This window comes from Balaenoptera borealis (genome assembly GCF_965194805.1).
Source record: "Balaenoptera borealis genome assembly, chromosome: 17".
Classification (NCBI taxonomy): Eukaryota; Metazoa; Chordata; class Mammalia; order Artiodactyla; family Balaenopteridae; genus Balaenoptera; species Balaenoptera borealis.
Genome location: NC_138876.1, coordinates 9,112,170 through 9,132,539, shown reverse-complemented (window position 1 = coordinate 9,132,539; position 20,370 = coordinate 9,112,170). Strand labels below are relative to the sequence as shown.

General features: G+C 35.3%; 1 protein-coding gene across 3 annotated transcripts in view; it reads left to right on the top strand.

Annotated features, from left to right (window-relative positions):
• EFR3A (EFR3 homolog A) overlaps window positions 1-20,370 on the top strand; it is an 89,128-nt gene that overhangs the window by 62,820 nt on the left and 5,938 nt on the right. For 2 of the 3 annotated variants that reach the window (XM_082363769.1, XM_082363768.1), the window contains exons 15-22: window positions 60-221; window positions 859-990; window positions 2,194-2,261; window positions 3,235-3,362; window positions 11,482-11,573; window positions 15,100-15,148; window positions 18,635-18,738; window positions 19,253-19,302. In XM_082363769.1, coding sequence (XP_082219895.1) covers window positions 60-221; window positions 859-990; window positions 2,194-2,261; window positions 3,235-3,362; window positions 11,482-11,573; window positions 15,100-15,148; window positions 18,635-18,738; window positions 19,253-19,302 — 785 coding nt within the window. Of the gene's footprint in view, window positions 1-59; window positions 222-858; window positions 991-2,193; window positions 2,262-3,234; window positions 3,363-11,481; window positions 11,574-15,099; window positions 15,149-18,634; window positions 18,739-19,252; window positions 19,303-20,159; window positions 20,225-20,370 lie in introns of all 3 variants that reach the window. The other variant, XM_082363770.1, reaches the window with a different exon arrangement.

The window sequence follows — 20,370 nt, the reverse complement described above, 5'->3', positions numbered from 1 at the left end:
ATCTGCCTTGCTACATTTTAAGCAAAAGTATCTTTTTCCTCTGTCATTCCCCTTTTCAGAATGGGCAACAACTATATCGGCACATATATTTGGGCTGTAAAGAAGAAGACAATGTTCAGAAAAACTATGAGCTACTTTATACTTCTCTTGCTCTTATAACTATTGAATTGGCCAATGAAGAAGTGGTTATTGATCTCATTCGATTAGCCATTGCTTTACAGGTATGTTTTCATAACCTTTCATTGAAGAAAGGATTCTTTCATGAATTAGACACCATCTTTAAAATATTATTGCCTTTATCCAAGGACATGAGTTTTTTAAGTGAGATGTCCAGTTTTAAATCTAAAATACTCAAGGCTACGATCCCATTCATTTATTCTTTTAACAAATGTTGCGTAAGTATTGACTGTGTGCTAACTGTTGTTCAAGGCCACCGGAATACTGTGATGAAAAAGACAACATGGTCCCTGTGCCCATCCTAGCGGGGAAGATGGTCGTTAAATAATAAGGATTACATATATGTCGTTGTTTAATTGGAGTTTAAGTGTTACGCAATAACAGGACAGTTTGCAACGAGAATATATATAGTTATTTTTATATATCTTATATATATTCTGCCCACGCCCACATTTAGGAAGGGCTTTCCTAAAGAACTGTTTGAATTGAGAGATTTAAGTCTCTTATAAATGGGCATTTATTCTCTTTTTAGAATTTTTTTTTTTTAAAGCTTCTTATAAGGGGACATTTTTTGTTAGCATTCCGAACTACCTGCAGTTTTTTAGTATAATCATAGAGAAAATGCTAATGAAGCGTAAGACCTTGATCTTTCAGTGTTTGTTTTTTGGTTTTTTATTAAAGGACAGTGCAATTATCAATGAGGATAATTTGCCAATGTTCCATCGTTGTGGAATCATGGCGCTGGTTGCTGCATACCTCAACTTTGTAAGTCAGATGATAGCTGTCCCTGCGTTTTGCCAGCATGTTAGCAAGGTAATGTATTTAGAAAAGCCCTCGAATTTGATTTTTATACAAAAGTGGTGGATTTTCTTCCAGTGATGATTATTTTTAATTTTGATGATTATGTACCAAATTATTAAGATAATGCTATAAAAGTATGCATGACTTTTTCAATAGTGACAAAATCGACACTACAGCTCTAACTACGACTAGTGTTATGTTTTCTTTGATGCCTGTTGTTGTATTAGAATTTTTCTGTGTAATGGTTGAGTAGAATATATGATTTTCTTCTAAAATACTTCATGTGATTTCTTATATAATTGTTTTCCTTTTTAAACCATTATGAATCATAGTATCTAATATTTCTTTAATTATACTGTTTTTGTTGTTATTGTTTTAAACCAATCTACTTGAGTTAGATCTCAAAAGTTGCATAATTAATATGCCTCTCAGAGATTTGTCCTGTGTCATTCAACTGTATTTAGCTTTCTCAGCAGTAACTCATTAAATAGTTACTTGCATGATTTAATATACATTTCAGAGCTCCTAACTTACCTGGCAGAAAAAGTCCACTGTAGTTTTTATTCTTTAAAAACGTCTTTCAGGGAGAACCTCATTTTTATGAAATTGGAAGCACACCTCTCAGTCCTTGCTAAAATGTAGGTTTTTAGAGCATTCTAATAAATAAAACTCATTCCTTCATTAAACAAATGTTTGAGTGAATATTTGACATCTGCCATTAGAGATACAAATGCTGTGATAGCAGGGTCCCCCTTTAAGTGGCTCCCAGGTGAGTGGAGGAGCCAGACCTCACAAGAGCACTGAGACCACCTGCACGTGCTGCAGAAGGTGGTGCAGAGGAGGGGGGACAGCGAGGGCCTGGTGCTTGTGAAGGCATTTCCCACATGGGGCGTTTGAGAAAGTACAGCTTCTAATCCCTCTGTAGTAGGTTTAATCAAATGTAATGTATTCTCTTTTTTTTTTTTTTAACAACCTGTATTATTTTACTATCACGATTTTGTTACCTGCTGACTTTTTAAAATAATAAATGTGAAAACAAAATGAACTCTGCTTTTGGGCTCTAAATGTAGTTTAAATTCCAAAATAAAATGACGATATTTTGTATAAATGTTTAGATTCTGTTTCTGTGTTTTTAGTTTTCCAAATTTTTGTGGCAGGGTCCTGAGGAGTGAGGTTTTTGATTTTTATTTTGTTTTGTTTTTGAACATTTTTCAGGTTATTGAAATCCGAACTATGGAAGCCCCTTATTTTCTACCAGAGCATATTTTCAGAGATAAGTGCATGTATGTTAATTCTTTACATTTTAAGGAAGGGGCACTGACTTGGGAAACCAATCAGTGATAATTACAAAGGAGTAAACTACTGTTAGAATAATTTTCTGGTGTTTTAAAATATTCATTGTTTTATGTTTCTGTCATTTAATTCATCTAACTTGTTTCTCTTGCTATAAAAGTTCTTGTACAGTATAAATGTAGACTCATGAACACATGGAATCAATCTTTGATGAAAAAAATTTATCTTACCTTTTTTTAATATGGAGGTATATCTCTTAAGTATAGCATGTTCTGATATATAAGTGAACACTCCTTTAAGAGAATACAATATCCTGTTCAAGACTCTCAATAACTGACAACAATATTAATAAAGCTGTAGGAGAAAGAATGTATTACGGAAAATCAGTGTTATACCCTGAATTTTTTTCTTGCTGTCCAAACAAAAAAATATATATGAAAAATACTTTATTCAAACTTTTGGGCTCTAAAACCAGTTTAATATTGAAAGCATGCGCATAAGATAATATTAAGCAGTTTGAAAGGAAAGTGAAATCGTAGGTCTTAGCCAAGTGCTTCCTATCACTTAGTTGGCTAATATCTTCTTCATTAACAGTCAGTGAGCTTCATTTTTATTTTCTTCTCTCAGTAGATTTTTAATTAGCATGAAAGTTAAAGCTGAATTTAGTCCTCTTCATCAGTTAATGTGTGAATACCAGTGGAATCATGTAAGGCTGGCTTCACCGTTGGGACATTACTGGGGAAAGAATCAGCAGAATGCTTCATATATGGGTCCACGTACCATATGTTTTTAAAGAGCTCAAATTAGCCACCTAAAATACACTGATTTTTCTATTACTAATTACAGTTTAAGTTGCATTTATATTTATATTTAGGCCTTGATCTAAAATGTTTATATGTTAACTTATTTTTGCCCAGTAATTTAAATAATACTAAATGACTTCTTTTTTGATCAACTTGACAGGCTTCCAAAATCTTTAGAGAAGCATGACAAAAATTTGTACTTTCTGACCAACAAGATTGCAGAGTCACTAGGTGGCAGTGGCTATAGTGTTGAGAGATTGTCAGTACCGTACGTACCACAAGTAACAGGTAAGAGGAAGGTAATTAGAACTCTTACTCTAGTGATTATGTGTCAGCAATTTTTCTGTTAGCCCAGTTAGAAAGTTAATGATGTTTGTATACTTACTAGCTTAAGAGAATTTACTTCTATTTTAAAATTTTGCTCTTGAAAACCTTTAGTAAATCTCTAAAACCATGTATATGATTTTATCATGAGCATATTGAATCCTCAAGTGATTATTGTTATTATTATACTTTATATTTTATTGATATTATACTGAATAATATTATCCTTTAAACAAAAAAGCAAAATGAGATCTTTACTCTTTAAGCAATATTGTGTTTAACTTAGGGAAATTGGTGAAAATTGTTTAGTGATTTTTGTGACTATTGACCTTAATGAATTATGTAATTTTTGTCATTTGAAAGAGTACAGACTATTGGCTATGTAAAGAAATCTGCAAACTTTTTAAGTTAAGAATATGTTTTGCTCTGTGCATTATGTATTTCCTTCCTTTCTTTTCATTGCCTGAGATAATTCTGTTTTGTTTCAAGACAAAACTGCATGGTGTCTTGCATTCAGTTTTTACTTTGAAAACTAAAATTGAAGAATTTTTATCTTACACCTTCATTTTCATTTGATGACTGTATAAATATTAAATTTGGTAGAAAAACTAGTTCTTCCTTTGGGGATACCTCTGTTCTATAAGAGAACTATTTGATTTCAGTTAGGTAGTTTTCTGGATTAATCACTAGAAGTAGCACAGTCTTTGGGAATAGCTATCTTTTTATAATGTGGATCCAAAGTGTATACATTTATTACAATGATGGTTGTTTATAATAGTCTGAGATGTTAATGAAAGCTTTTGCATTTTCTTTTAAATTCCATAGTATAGAAAATTCTATTCCTCATGAGTTCCTTGGGGAACTAAAAGTGCTAAGAATAAAACATGAGTAGAGCTTTGTAATTTAAAAGAATTTTTAAAACCGACTTTTAAAATATTTCATTCTTATAACTTGGATTTAGCTCTCTTTCCTTCAGGCAAAAAACCTCATAAACCCAGGCACAAGTACAAAGGTAAATCCAAGTGTCAGTTTGGCTTGCCCTTTCCCTCACCTGTCCTCTAGGAAAATAGCTTAATACAATTTGCCTTCTAGAAAATGGAGCCAGTGGCCTGTATATTTTATATAGGTGTGAGTTCAGTTATTATTTTGCTCTACGTTCCCCATAGCTGTAGTTTATTTTCACTCCTTGTTATTTCCTTTTACCCTATTCCTTTAACTCTAAACAATTTTTAATGAAAATTATGGTACTTTTTTTAAGAGGTGGTTTGCTCTTCCCATTTCCTCCCACCCATGAAAATGATATATTCTCTTTCTTAATGCCTCCCTATCATTGACTAGGAGAATTCTGAGTATTTCAGCATATACTTAGTCACATAACTGCACAGAAATCCCTCAGTATAAATAAGGTTTTTCTGATTTATAAAGATTTTGATAGTTTAGAACCAGTCCATGGCATGTGTGTCCTGCCTTAATGCAGAAAGAGTCAGAAGATACAGTGATACTTCATGGGATAATCAATCGGTTATTAAAGTTTCCTTTTGCTGTATAACCATCAGATATTCATTTTAAAAAATAAGGGATTTAAGAACAATATATCAAAAGAAAAAATACAAAATAGTTTGTTGTGTATCATGCATATATACCCATCATCATCAAAATAGTAGCTGCCATTTATTAGGCACTAACTGTATGCCAGTCACTGTGATAAGCACTTCGTATTCATGTTCTCAATTAATCTGTAACATAGTTTGGTGAGGAAGGTAGCACTGTCTTTGTTTTTACAAATGAGGATAGTGAGACTGAAATTAAATAATTTGGTTAGGTAAGACCACTAGAATTAACTGCCTTGCCTGTTCAGTTAGGTGCTTAATAAATTGATTTTTGCCACCTGTGTGCTCAAAGATTGTTCAGTCATCCATATTGATCCAAGTTTATTTTTTTATGTATTCCACAAACCTTTACTGAGAGTCTACTATATATCAAGCACTTTTCTGACTTTTGCGGGTAGAAAGATGTTAAGGTTCAGTCCCTATCCTCAAGGATTAAAATCTGGTGGAGAAGACAGACAAACAATTGAAATATAATGGTAACTGGTTCTAAAGAAAGAAGAATGGTCTGCCTAAAGCTTACTGAACTGTTGGTGACTGACATATAGTAAGTGATCAATACATGTTAGCTGATTATTGCATTTTCCTTTTATTTCAAATCAACCTAGAATTTGAGTTAATAGCATATGTCTAGGTGTATGCTAAATGCTCCTCTGTGAGGGGGTACAGTACTTAATGAGTACTTACAGTGTGCCAGCTGCTGTGCAAACAGAAGCAAAAATGAACAAGACAGGTAGAGGTTTCTGCTTTCACAAAACTTACAGTCATTCCTAACGGGTTCCTCATCTGGACCACAAAACACAGAAGATGATTTTGAGTGACGTTTTTCTCAGTTCTCCCAAGATGGCACTTCACCAGTTTTATTCGAGATGCATAGGAAAGAAGTTAATTCATTATACAATTTGTCTAACAGGACAGTTGCAGTATGCCTTAAAGGCTATGATCAGAGAGGTTTGGGGTCCTCAGGCAGCACCTAGGAGAGTGTTTGCTCCAGGTTTGGTGACACGGATGTCTTCCAGAGGAAAAAGTCCCTACGCTGAGCCTGAAGCAGGTGTTAGGCAAGTGAACTGTGTTTCATGCAGAAGTAATAGCATATGTGGAGGAATGGAGGTAGGCAAGAACATGATTTTTCAAGGAATTAGTATAAAGTTAGTCTACTTGGAGGGAATTGGAAGAGTAGGGTTGGGAATTGTAAAACCAGGTTAAATAGTTTGAACTATCCTAAAAGCAATGGGGAGTCATTAAATGATTTTAAACAGGGGATGGCATGATAAGAGTTGCATTTAGAAATGTTACTCTAGTTGTAGTTTAGCAAACTGAAGACGGGACAGCCATTTAGAATACTCTTCAGTAATCTCCAGGAGAGATGGCAGTGACCTGTACTAAGGAGGTCCCAGTGTGAATACAGGAAAGTGAGTGGACTCTAGAACACTGCAAGAGAGAATCTATAAACAGTTGAGTGATACGGGGTGGGGGGGCAGGGAGAAAAGCAAAGATTTTGTCTAGGGCTCTACCACGGACATTTGGGTGCTTGGTACAGCACCAGGAAGAAGAGCAGACAGAGCTTGTTTGCTGCTTCATTTGCTTGCTTTTTGTTGTTTTTGTTTTAGGAGGGACGGGTGGTGTGACTGGGTTTAAGTGAAGAAAGAAAGAAGTATGCATTTCAAATGTAACTGTCTATAAGTAGTTTTGAATCTTGGGTGATAGAAGGATGGACTTTTTATTAACAGAAATGAATAGGGAAGAGGGAGTAGTTTTGGAGTTCAGCCTTTTGTTGAGAGTCTTGGACAGTGGAGCATCCAAGTACGGTAGGGGTCAGGACGGTGTTTTGTGTGAGAGATCAGAGGTTATGATGAGAATTTTGAAATTAGCAGTGTAGGGAATTTTGCAAGAGCTTTCAGGAAAGATGACTTCTCAAAGTGAAGAAATGAAGAGAGACTAGAGTGGCTTTGTTCTACCCTTGCTATGTGGCCTTGGGCATAACCCCTTAATCTCTCAATGACACCATATCCTCATGTGAAGCGAGGACCATAGCCCTGAAGCCATTTCGCTCAAGTGGGATATATACATGAAAGTACTTTTAAAAACTACAAAATGCCATATCAGTATAAGAATGTTATTAGTATTTTTTTAATGTCTTAATCTTCCAATTGGCATTTTGAATTTTGTTAATTTGTTTTATTGATTAAAAGCACTTATAACACATGGATGCCTTTATCTGCTTTATCAAAACCTCCATTATTTTCCTACGAATATCTGCTTATAAAAGTATTTTCATGTATATATCCTATCTCTCCTTGTAGAGGTTTTGTTTTAAAGCTTGTTTTAGAAATAAAAGATTGTCTTTTATATTACACTGGCATTTTATTCATGGTGACAATGGTTTTTTAGGTTCTTTCATTTTATAAATATGTATTAGCTCTAGATGGAATTTTGTGTTTTTCTACAGGACTAAAAAAAGTATATCTGTATAAGTAGTATCAGCATTAAACTGACATTTTAAATTTCGTGTAGATAAATTATCTGTGAAATTTCATTTTGCCCCAGTTAGCGTTTTCATTGAATCTGAATAGTATAGTGGCCCTAATTACATTTGTGATTTATTATATACAGTTAAGTAAGTTCCTACATCTTATTTTTTATATAGCCATAGAAAATTATATTGAGTAATTTAATGTAGTTCTGTGTTATACTTGTATTCAGACTGTTTTCTCTATTCTTTAGCCATCTGAATGCAGTTATATACATTACACCCAGATACACCAGGTGGCAGCAAAATATCACTGAAGGACGTTAGGCCTCGCTCTCTCTAAGTATTACTTCTAAAACCCAGGTTCTAATTAAAAACAAAAAGAAGAAACAATGATTGCCATTGTGAACGGCAGATTATAGGAAGCGGAGAGGGAGAAGGGATGGGAAAATGAAAGGGCACAGAAAGTGGTGTCTGGGACTCCCCCAAACCAACCTCAGGAAGGGAAGCAAGGGCCTCCCGAGGGGGTGCGTACATCAGACGCTGAGATGGTGACGGGGTGGTTCTCGAACTGGCGGGACAGCGCAGTCCACGGAGGCTGCAGTGATGCTGCGTTCCAGCAGGTGTTGAAAGGCAGGTCAGGAACCCATGTGGACGGCCCATGGAAACAGGAGAGTTGTCTTTGGTAAGCTCTGTTTTGGAAAGCTTACTTCTGTGTAGATGTACAAGATATCTGATGATAGTTGTATCCGGGCTTTTTCTGTCACCTACAAGCGGGTTGCTCTATAGGTCAAAAGAAAGAACTTTCTGAGAATATAGTATTAGAGTTTCCCACTGAATTTCATTTTCTTCCCTAATCTCTGCTCACTATACTTCCCTTCTCTTCTTGTTGATTTTTGTCGCTCAGTAATCCCTCTCCTGCCTCTGTACTTCTCCTTTCCTTTTTATTTTTATCTTAGGCTTCAATTTGACTTTTCTCTGCAACCATCAGCCTTTGTATATTAACCTAGAAATTCTTGTGTGGGTGGGAAGCAGGCTATTATTTATTCCTCATTTTGAATTCTGGTAAGACGTTGAAAGTTGGCGTGATTAGAGGGTAAAAAAGCAAGTCAGCAGTGATGACCACATACTATTTTGTGGCAGTTCCATTGATGTTCGGTCATTAGCTTTGGTGATTTATATTAGTGCATATGATCATGAAGAAAAAGTAGACAAAGTACAGTATCTAGGCTACCTCAGTAATGGCCCTATGCAAAAGACATAATATTTCCAGCCTGAAAACTGTAGAAAAACGATAGGTAATAACTTGTCACAGATATAGGTCTGTGTTCCTCCAGCCTTCACCCAGCAGAACCTTAGTAACTGGTGTGTGCTAGATGCAGACAGAGTCTGCCCCTGAATTTCTTGTATACTTGGGGACCTAAGACATTAAGTCATATGTCTGTACTTCAAGGCCCACTAGATGAATAAAGGGTGATGATGATTGAAGAGTGACAAGGAAAGATCAGTCATAACTGAAAGTAAATTTTTGTAGCTAGAAGAAAGAGGGATAAGTAAAAATAATGAGAGTGATATTTAAGATTTAAAGGAAGCGATGTAATGTTTAACCAAGGCTTGAAAGGTGAGAATCTTTACAGTGGGGAGGACATAAGAAAGGGCAAGTAATAAAGGGCTTCCAGTAGGAGTTTCTGTTTGTAGAAAAGCATGTAAGGCAGATGTGCCAAAGCCTGCTCAGAGGTTGGAGAATAGGCACGTTTGCCTTAAACACGAGATAAATAAGGGAGCAGCTCTGAAGTTACTGTTGGCAAGATCTGACTGGAGAACCCAGATGCCTTTTTACTTCATCAAGCAATGGGCAGATTTGCTTGGGGGAGTGATGTGGTTAGTGTTTTAGTGTTTAAGAAGCTCATGGTGGCATAGAGGGAAAACTCTAGAAAGGTCTGTTATCAGGATAGACGGGGTCAGTGGTTCTCAACTGTGGATGATTTTGCCCATCCCACGGAACATTTGTCAACCCTAGAGACATTTTTAGTTACCACCACTGGGGCAGGCCTACTGGCATCCGGTGGGTAGAGGTCAGGGATGCCACGGAACATCCAGTGAGGCACAGGACAGTCCCCACGGCAAGAATTACCTGGGCCAAAATGCCACTAGTGCCAAGGCTAAGAAACCCTGGCTAAGTTGTGCTGTGAGAACAAACAGTCACAGGTTCTTAGTAGTTTAAACCAGTAAAGATGTATTCATCGCTCCAACTAACTGTGCATAACTTCATGTCATCTGTATTCTGGAATCCAAGCTGACGGGATAGCCCCCATCTGAAATGTTACTCATACTTTACTGGCCAGAACTACTTACACAGTCCCTCCTAACCACAAAGAGGACAGGAATTGCAATCCTACTATGTCCCAGAAAGAGAGTAAATTGCCATATTTGATTAACAGCATTAATTACTGCCATGGAAGGCTACCTTGGAGTAGAGGAGTAGTCAGTAAGAAAGAAGCTAGTTTCTTTATGTTGGCCTTCTTTTAGTTCATTCTTCACCCCTTCAGAAGGATAAAATCACAGTACAGTTGATCCTTGAACAACACGGGTTTGAACTGCACGGGTCCACTTATACAGAGATAATTTTCAGTAAATACATACTGCAGTACCATATGATCTTCAGTTGGTTGAATCTGTGAATGCAGAACCATGGATATGGAGGGCCGACTAAAGTTATAATGCAGATTTTTGACTGTGCAGGGGTCAGTGCCCCAAGCCCCCATGTTGTTCAAGAGTCAACTCTATATACAAAATGAGATTAGAAAGATGGAGTGTTGCCAGATTATGCAGTGACTGACTGTGCTGTTCGACTAAGATTCTAGACCTGAGCTTCCCAGTTGTTATTGGGAGCTTTACAGGCTGGATATTTATCTCCTTAGTTCTTCAGGTAGCTGGGTCGGGCCTGGGGCAGTCAGCTTGCAGTGCGAGCAACCTCGTCCTTTTATCTCCAGGTGCCTTACACGTATTATAATTATATATATGTGCTTTGATGTGAAAAAACTTGCGAAGCTCAGCATTAGTCAGTGGGCTGGATTTGTTTTTTTGTCGTTTTTTTAAAAAATGAATTTATTTATTTATTTATTTATTTTTGGCTGCATTGGGTCTTCATTGCTGTACACGGGCTTTCTTCAGTTACGTCGAACGGGGGCTACTCTTTGTTGTGGTGTGCGGGCTTCTCATTGCGGTTGCGGAGCACGGGCTCTAGGTGTGCAGCTTCAGTAGTTGTGGCTCGCGGGCTCTAGAGCGCAAGCTCAGTAGTTGTGGCACACTGGCTTAGTTGCTCCGCGGCATGTGGGATCTTCCCGGACCAGGGCTTAACCCCGTGTCCCCTGCATTGGCAGGCGGATTCTTAACCACTGCGCCACCAGGGGAGTCCCTGGATTTGTTTTAAAATTATAGTTTAGTGTGAAAAAGATTTATTTTAGAACAACTCTACTGGTAGTATAGGAGGGAGTGTTGTATTAGACCAGTTAGTAAGCTATCCTCAGATCTAGGTAAGAAAAGATAAAGATTTTTGAATGATGGCACTCTTGAAAAATAAATATGGCATTGTGGAGATACAGGAGGTTTATTAGAGATGTTAAAATTGGGTTTAGAACATGTCAAATAGAATTGGTTAATAGAGAATTGGGAAGTTTGAACTGGATGTGGAACTGGAGATGTGGAGGGCTAACTGTAAAGTGCTGTGCTGATTTTCGACTGTGCAGGTGTCAGCACCCCTGACCTCCATGTTGTTCAAGGGTCAGCTGTGTTAAACTGAGTTCAGCCATCAATTTTATTTTTTTAATCTGCTTCACGACATATAACAGCCTGAGAGCGCACTGTTTCATATATTTAGTAAAAGAGCAAAAAAGGCAAAAAACGGTCTTAACTTTCTGAAAGTTTAAATCTGAAATAGGTGGAGTTTATAAGTGACATATCATTCTAACTAGCACATAATTGGAGAAATGTTTTAAAATTTTAGATGAAGATCGACTTTCTAGAAGGAAAAGTATTGTGGACACCGTATCCATTCAGGTGGATATCTTACCCAACAGCATTCCTTCAGATGATGTGGTAAGTTGCTGAAAGTTTATGATGAAGTACTGTCTGAGATAGACATCAATTTAAAAGAACTTTTTGCCCCTCCACACTTCTAAACAGGATCAAATACAACTCTGATTTATCCCTAAATCAACAAAATTTTTAGTAGAAGTTAATTTGATTTAGCCTTGAACTTATTTATAATTTATTTTACTGAACTCATTTCATATACCTATAAAGATACATAAACTTAATATTGTGTGTTATGATATCACTAGATTTCACATTGTAGTAAAAGGAACCATAAGATAGAACTAAGTAAGTTTTTTTAATAAGTAAGAAATGCTACACAAGACCTGTTATTAAATAAGTAGGCCCTCTAATCCTATTTATTTTTAAAGATTTATGAAACATAAGTTGTGAAAATAAATGGAATTATACACTCTCATGTGAAGCCAAATGCTCACTACTTTTAGAAAGTTTCAGAATTTCACCTATGAGAGAAATTTTTTTATCTTTTTGGATAGTGAATATAATGAATTTAACGTAGGTTAAGCTGTATCAGTGACCTGTGTACTCTTTAAGGAGTTATTTGAAACATCATAGATTTAATGTTCTCCTCCTGTTTCAATAGAGCACAAGAGTGTACCCAACTGAGTTATAGGAAGAAAAAGCAGCCAGTATTCTCTAGGATTTGTCCACACAAATCAGCAGAGAATTTTTTGATAGTCAAGTAAAAATGCCAATGTGCCAGCATGTCAAGTCAGCCTCCTCCTTGTGGTTTATCCATTGTTTGCCTTCCTAGGTATTTCATTATTTCTCATTGGTACAATGTAAATAACTAAAAGAATATCCATGTAAGAAAAGAGGAAGGAAGTTGTCTGAATTCATGCTTTCTCAGCCTCCTTCCTCCCTCCTGCTTCCAATGCCTGCCAGTTAATTTGTCTTCAGGAATTAAAACTATTTGGTGGCCAGGGTACAGCCAATTAATTTATATCTTTCATGCTTTTAACTCCCTGTTATGTAAAATTAATCAGTTTTATCAAGGAATTATCTGCAGAGCATCAGAGTAGTTGGAATAGGCAGTTAGTGTTCATTTTGGAACTTGGGATTTTAAGGTTGGTTTAGAGTTTCTTACCAGTTTAAGACTCAGGAAAAATCATCTTCCCTAAATTTCACCTCTTCAAAGCCATTTTAATTTTTACACTCCTTACTAGCAAGAAGGATATCTTGCTAGCGATATCTTTCGGTGATTATGAATTTGCTGCTATTACCTTTTGAGGGAAGAAATTCATCCAAAGCCTTAGTTTATACTTGTCAAGAGTGCAGTCTATTTTATTGACTGGTATTTTTCCATTTGCCTTTTGTTAACCATTTTTATTTCTTTTAAAAATACATATATAGCACTTTAAATGGTTGCAAAGAATCAGTCTATTTTGATAAAATGAACTGAAGAAACATTTGCATGAAGACAATATAGGAGGAACATTCTTGAGCATGAATTTTACATTAAAAGTTCATTCATACATTTGTTAACTTATTAAAGATCCTTTTGTTTTATCTTTGCTCTAACTATAAATCCTAAGTCAAATATGCCTCACCCTGAGTATTTGAAAAGTTAAGTACAGTTTAGTATATAAGATTTACTTGAGCACATTGGAGTTTCAAACTCATTTACCATTATGGTATCTGATTTTGTGTATTAGGAATGGTCGTTGAAACACCAGAAGACAGAATAACAGTACCTTCTAGGCTAAAACTAACTAATTTCACTGTGTGGACAGGAGAAAGTGTCATCAGTTAGGTATTCACCAGTTAATGGTGTAACAAAATATCAAACTAAGAATAAGTATATTTGCAAACAATGAATCAAATTTAAAAATTGCTCATTTGAAAAATTGCTCATTATTTCATCAAAATTACTTGAAATTGTATATACATAATCCCACTTAGTCCTCAGATATATTTGATACCTGCTTTTAGAGCTTGTAATGTTGTTTAGATGGAGATCATAGCAAAACTTTTGTTTTCCCTAGATATAACTCAGCTTATTACTATGGTCTATTAAAATACCTGGTTCATTTCTGAGGTATGTGAGTCCTGACATTTGCAATTCAAATTTTAGCCCACCATGAATCACTTAGTGAACTTCTCCTAAAAATTGCACTATATATGTATAAAGATACCTAATTAAATTAAGGTATTCAAGAAGATAAATGGCTAAAACATTTATTTATTTCAGTGGCGTCTCTGCCTCCTGAAATTAAATGATCAGCTTGACTAATAGAATAAAGCACCATAGGCATGATTCTTTGATGCTGGGCGAATGCATCATCATTATCCAAATTAAGAAAAACAACAAACAGAGAAGAGTTATTAGATAAAGTACTCTAGCTTTTCACTTATCCAGGATTGAACAGGTAATAAGTAAAAATTCTACGTAATAAGAATTCTGGCCTTCTAGCTTCTCCTATGTTCTTTCTCCTATACTATAATTGATTCTCAAAAGTCTAAAGCTCTTAACCAGTTGTAAGAACAACTTTGAAGTAATGGATTGCTTCTAGGTACAAATAATTGACCAGCCAGAGCCTAATCTTATATATTTGCTCCAAATATCTAGAACAAAGCAACTGAAGACTCCCAAGTTTAATCTGACTTCAACTAGAAATATGAGCCCTCAGTAGAAAAACTGAGGTAGTAGAACTCTTGCTGCTTGATTTCCAGCTAAATCCTTTGTACAGAGAGCTAAGGTGCAAAGCATGAAGTCTTTTGCTTTCACTAGTCTTGCTGCCTTAGACTTAGCAAAAAGAAGCTCATGAGCTAAAATTAGGGATGACCAGAGTCCAAGGCAAGTACTCATATATCATTTCTTAACTTTTATTCAGAGATACTATAGTAACTGGATATATTATTCCTTCTGAAAATGTGCTAGTGCCACAAAAAGTATTACTGACTTTTTATGTAAGTACTTGATTTCATACCTTTTACATGTCTCAAAGCAAGCGAGATTTGAAAACTTCAAGTTAAAGGGAGTTTCTGGAGAATAAGACTTGGTGGTTGACCTTAAAAGATCCAGAATATAATTATTTTTAAATGTTGGTTAACTGTACTCATTGAACACTTCCCAAAGTAATGATTTTTTGCTTTAAAATTTTTGCATTTAAAGTTCTAGATTATTTCATTTTTGATTTTTAAACTGTATGTGGTACCAAAATTATAAAGAGTATAGAATACTTAGTTTTCATTTATTACATAGCTGAAGCTGCATTTATATATAATCTCTGCCTTGAATATTGGTTGGGTTGCCTTAAAGGTTGCTAATTCTGCCAGCCTAACATCAATCTGTAGGCTTCTTTGGGGAACCACTGTGGTAGACCATTGTTAAAACCAATGAAAACGTGGAAATTATTTGATACTGTTGAGTGTGATCACAAAGCAAGCCAACACAAAGAAGAGAAAATATTTGTCAAAGTTCTTAGATGACTTGTAACTAGGTGAAGGTATCATTTATATTGACCGTTCTTAACTCTTTATTTTACTTAAAATCACTTTTCTCTAGGTTAGTAACACTGAAGAAATCACCTTTGAGGCGTTAAAGAAAGCAATTGGTGAGATTTTGCTTGTTAACTCTCCTAGTATTTTCTAGCTTATCTATATCTTGGTACTTGTTTAAATGCCAGAATTAACAGAGGCAGCATGGCAAGTGTATATACTGTCGATTTCTATATAAATATATAATCAATTTATTAGCTTATGTTCTTTAGACTTTTGTAATTGTCCTGTCTTGTCATAGATAATTATTTTCCTCTCTATAGAATGACTTTTCTAGAATTATGAAAGCATATCGCCATGTATTTGAATGCTGCCCTTATTTGGTGGCCAACATTGAGGCTGAGTGAATTTATGAGAAATAGTGAATGTATTTTCTTTTATAGGAGATGGGCAGGTGAATAATTCTGAGAGAATTACATAGAATGATTTTTAGTAGGCATATAGCAGTGTAATTAGAAGCGTGTTTCTAATGGGGTAAGAGAAAGGAGCTGGCCGAAATTGTCAGCAGGCACAATAGAGTCACATTAATCCTTGCTGTTTTATCAATGAGAACACTGAGGCAGAGAAATTAGCAACTCTCCTGAGATCACATAGCTAGTAAATACCGGAGACAAATTTCATACCCAGGTCTGACTGACTCTGTAATCTTTTCACTTATCTTTGCATAAAATAATACTCTGATTTTTTTTTTCTCCTGTAGCCTTTATGGAAATAAATTTTACCTTATATAATTTGCCTCTTTTAAAAATTTTTTAAATGATTCCTTCAATTAAGTATTAATATAAATTCCTGCTAGGCTCATGATGCCTTGATCTCAATTCATTTCTAATTGGTAAAGCAATAGAGGGTGGAAATTGACTTTCACGATAGAGAGTGGAAATTGGCTCTCAATTTTTAAGAAACATTAGAATAAGAAAATCATTAACAAGGGAAGTGAAGTGCTCTAGTACCCATCATACATGAAATAAAATCTGACCTTTTTCAGCTTAATCCATTAGAGGATTTTTTTTTCTTATTGTAATATCAAATTTGCCAAAATAAAATTGAATTTAGTAAGCAATTTTTGAACACACATTATGTACAAGATACTGTGAGACATTTAAAAATTAATGACATGTTGAGGAACTTACAGTCTGGCAGTGGTTCTCAAAGTATGTCTTTGGACCCCTGGAGCTTTGGGGAAGACTCTTCCAAGGGGTCCTTCAAGTCAAAAAGTATATTCAGCACAATACTAAGACATTATTTGCCTTTTTACTGCATGGATTAACATGAATGAAGGCAGTGGCGTCAAACGGTACTAGTGGTCATTGAATTCTTCAGCACCACACATCCCCAGTTATTTTTAAAAGTCAAGATTTCTCTTAAGAATGCCTTTGAAGAATCAGTATAAATGATTAATTTTATTAATCTCATCCCATGAATACATGCCTTTGGGAAGCACATATAAAGCACTTCTTTGATTGCTTTTATTCGCAAGCACAACTAGTTGGTTTTTTTAAGGAACATCACTTTTACTTAAAAAAAAAAGGAAAGACAGAAAACCTGTGGTATTTGAAGGGAAGCTGTCACTTCAAGAGAAAAAAACCACCCTGATGGTATTTGCTCCCAGTGATAAAATTAGCACTTTTTAACGAAATGAGAATTTTGAAGCTTATGTCTGCCACTGCAAGTTTGACAGTTCCCCAATATTTATTTAAAGACTTTTCTAATGAGATCAGTGATAATAACTAACAAATGTGATTTTAAAGAATATTTTACAGTGAGATATGTCTACATTTAGAGGGTCTGCATAAATCAGTGGACCAATATTCCAAATGACCTTGCATGATGTTACAAAACCATACATGAGTAAAGCTCTATTCAAATTGTAGAACAGACCAATAGATGTTAATATAACCAATTACAAAAAGTTCATTAATAAGGTTTCAAATTCCATATTGCAACTAACTTTTAAGAAACTACCGTTTGTCATGCTTTGTTGTAGTGTCCAAGAAGAAATAGCTACAATTCTGTGAAAAGGCTACTTATTGAATTACTCTTTCCCAGTCCATACCTGTGTGAGTTTAGTTTTTCTTTATATACTTCAATCAAAATAACATATTGCAGTGGATTGAATGCATTTGCAGGTAGAATCCAACTGCTTCTATTAAGTCAGACATTAAAGAGATTTGCAAAAATAGAAAACAATGCCATTCTCTTCACTAAATCTTTTCATTTTAGAAAATATCGTTATTTTTTCATGAAACAAATGTTATTTATGTTAACATATAGTGGTTTCATTTCTTTAATGCATTTAATGAATATTTTTAAAGTCTCTCATTTTTATATTGTAATATGGAAAATATCAAATGATGTCATACGTAAAGAAAGCAATTTGGCTTTCTTAATAATTTTTCAAAGTAGAAAGGAGTCTTGAAACAAAAAGTTTGAGAACTGCTGGACTAATGCATGGAAAAGAAACTTGCTGCCTGCAGGCCAAATTTAGGTGGAAGTATTATTTTCAGAAACTGGATTTGAATAAAGACCAGGGATGTATGCTCAGCTTGCCCAAGTCCTGTTTTTCTTACTGCTTTTAAAACATTTATGTTTCCTGCCTAGCCTCTGGCACATTTGAGCTTGTGCCCCTGATCTAGTGAACACGAGAGATGTGATCATAATTCTGTATTATAGTCATTCAGAAAAAGTACATAAATTCGACAACTTTGTTAACCTGCCACAATTTCAGAGGGGGGAAAAAGAAACCTATTTCGTTTGTACCTGCTACATCCATTTTTTAAAACTAGCTAATTGTTACAGTTTGTCTACCTGAAGAGAAGCTTTGTTTTTGAAGAACCTTGAACAGATTGTGTTTCATCTTATGAAATTCTTGACCAGGAGAAAAAAAAAGCTGAAGAGTTACTGAGTTGTTACTGTAGACCATCAATAAATAAGCCATTAATTAGCCTTCTTTTCAGATTCTTAAGCAAATAGACATAGTTATTATATGTATCAAAATGACAGACACTTATTATTTTATTATCTCACAAACTTTGGCCAGACCACACGTCATCTTAAGATTTAAAAAAATCCCTTTTCAAATTGTGGAAGATAAATGGAAAAGGCTAAAACAATATGGTTCCTCGTGACCCTATCTATATTTCAATCACGCCATTCACTATCAAGTTTAGCAAACTTTTAATTTAGTACCTCATATGTGCAAGGGCATGATTATTAATAAAAGAATCATCCTTCAGGAAGGGCCTTGAAGTTGCTTGACTTGTAGGAAGTTGTCATGCTTCTGCTTTTATTTGGTAAGAGAGACAAAGGTAGTCTTATGAAAAAGGGTTTTGTGCTGTGTAGTTTTTTAATTTTTTTATATGTGGGCTTTCTAGCCTTAACTAAGACACTTCAGGGATGTCACACCGTTTGCTTTTTTCCCTATACAAGTAGTCCTATAAATTACCCTTATTTTTTATTTATAGATCATTTGCTCTTAGGGTCATTGGCAAGGTTCTATGAAATTTTGTGTTCCTTTTAATGGGTCTTTGTAAACATTTATATAGATACCAGTGGAATGGAAGAACAGGAAAAGGAAAAGAGGCGTCTAGTAATAGAGAAATTCCAGAAAGCACCTTTTGAGGAAATAGCAGCACAGTGTGAATCCAAAGTAAGTGAACACATGGTGAAGAGGGTGGGGGGTGGAGTTTGACTTCGTGGAAGCTGTCCTGGTAATTGGTAGGTAGATTCCAAGCTTCAGGCAGATCAACAGAATCCACAAGGTAGTGGATTTGATAGGGACTGAAAACTGAAGACATAGCTATGAAGCCTAAATAATTTTTTTGTGTAATGTCAGCTGATGGGAATGGCAGACCCCAAATTAAATGTTAACGATTGTTATTGCTTTGAAACTGTTTTTGCAGTGGTTTTCAATGATTTTGCTGTAGGTATTTTGTGTGTCTATCGATTTTGTTTTTACCAGTGAGACTAGGAAAGGAATAAAAGAGAAACTTTACATTAAATTCCAGTGTATGAGACAGATAAAACCAAAATATTAAAGCATTCTGTACCATCAGTTTAATAGTTAGAGTTATGCTTTGTCCTTTAAATCACACTTGTGTTATTACATATGGGTGTTTGGAAAATAATAGATCCATTCTTAACATTTTTTTTCTCCTTTGTAGGCAAATTTGCTTCATGATAGACTTGCTCAAATATTGGAACTCACCATACGGTAAGAGTTTTGGTACTACAAGAGCAATAAAGCAACAAAATAGAAACTATTAGATCCCTATAAACTTGTGGCTTTTTAGGTAATTGTGCTTTTCATTTAGGGTAAACACAAGATCATACAGGTCTCTGTCTCAGTGGTTAGTCTGTTTACTGGATTGTCTGATACCATTTCTTGTCCAGGGGGGGGCTTCTAGCTTTTCTAGCTTTCCTTTTTAGATCACTTATTCCTTTAAAATGGTCCTATAAGGACATTGGAGTAATTGGAAGACTCTTATTCTAATGATATGTTTAAAAAGGTAATTCCTCAGATTTAACCATTGTGACCTATAAAAACTACAGTTTTATATGGTTCAACCTCATAGTTCTTTCCAGGGCAATCATGATTCTACGTATGCAGATGGCTCGCTTGAATTATTAAACTTCACTTGAGTTTTCCTAAGTCGTGTCTGTTTGTGTCCTGTTATTAGTTATTATAGTCGGCCCTCCATATCCGCAGGCTCTGCATTCGCAAATTCAACCAACTGTGGATCAGAAATATTTGGGGGAAAAAAAATTCCCAGAAAGTTCCAGAAAGTAAAACTTGAACTTGCTGCATGCTGGCAACTATTCACATAGCATTTACATTGTATTAGGTATTATAAATAATCCAGATACGATGTAAAGTACAAGGGAGGATGTGTGTAGGTCATATGCCAGTAGCGCTCCATTTTATATAAGGGACTTGAGCATCCAAGGATTTTGGTCTGTGTGGAGGGTCCAGGAACCAATCCCCTGTGGATACCATTGAACAATTGTATCTTATGCTCCAAAAACATAAGGTATCTAATATCGGTTTTTCTGTGTCTATTGGTTATTAAGTAATGAAGCACATGACAGAGGGAGAGAAAAACTCCAGGTTCCACCTAAGGAAAGAACCTCTGCTTATTCTTTTTTTTTTTTTTTTTAAATTAATTAATTAATTAATTTTTTTTTTTTTTTATCTTTGGCTGTGTTGGGTCTTCATTTCTGTGCGAGGGCTTTCTCTAGTTGTGGCAAGCGGGGGCCACTCTTCATCACGGTGCACGGGCCT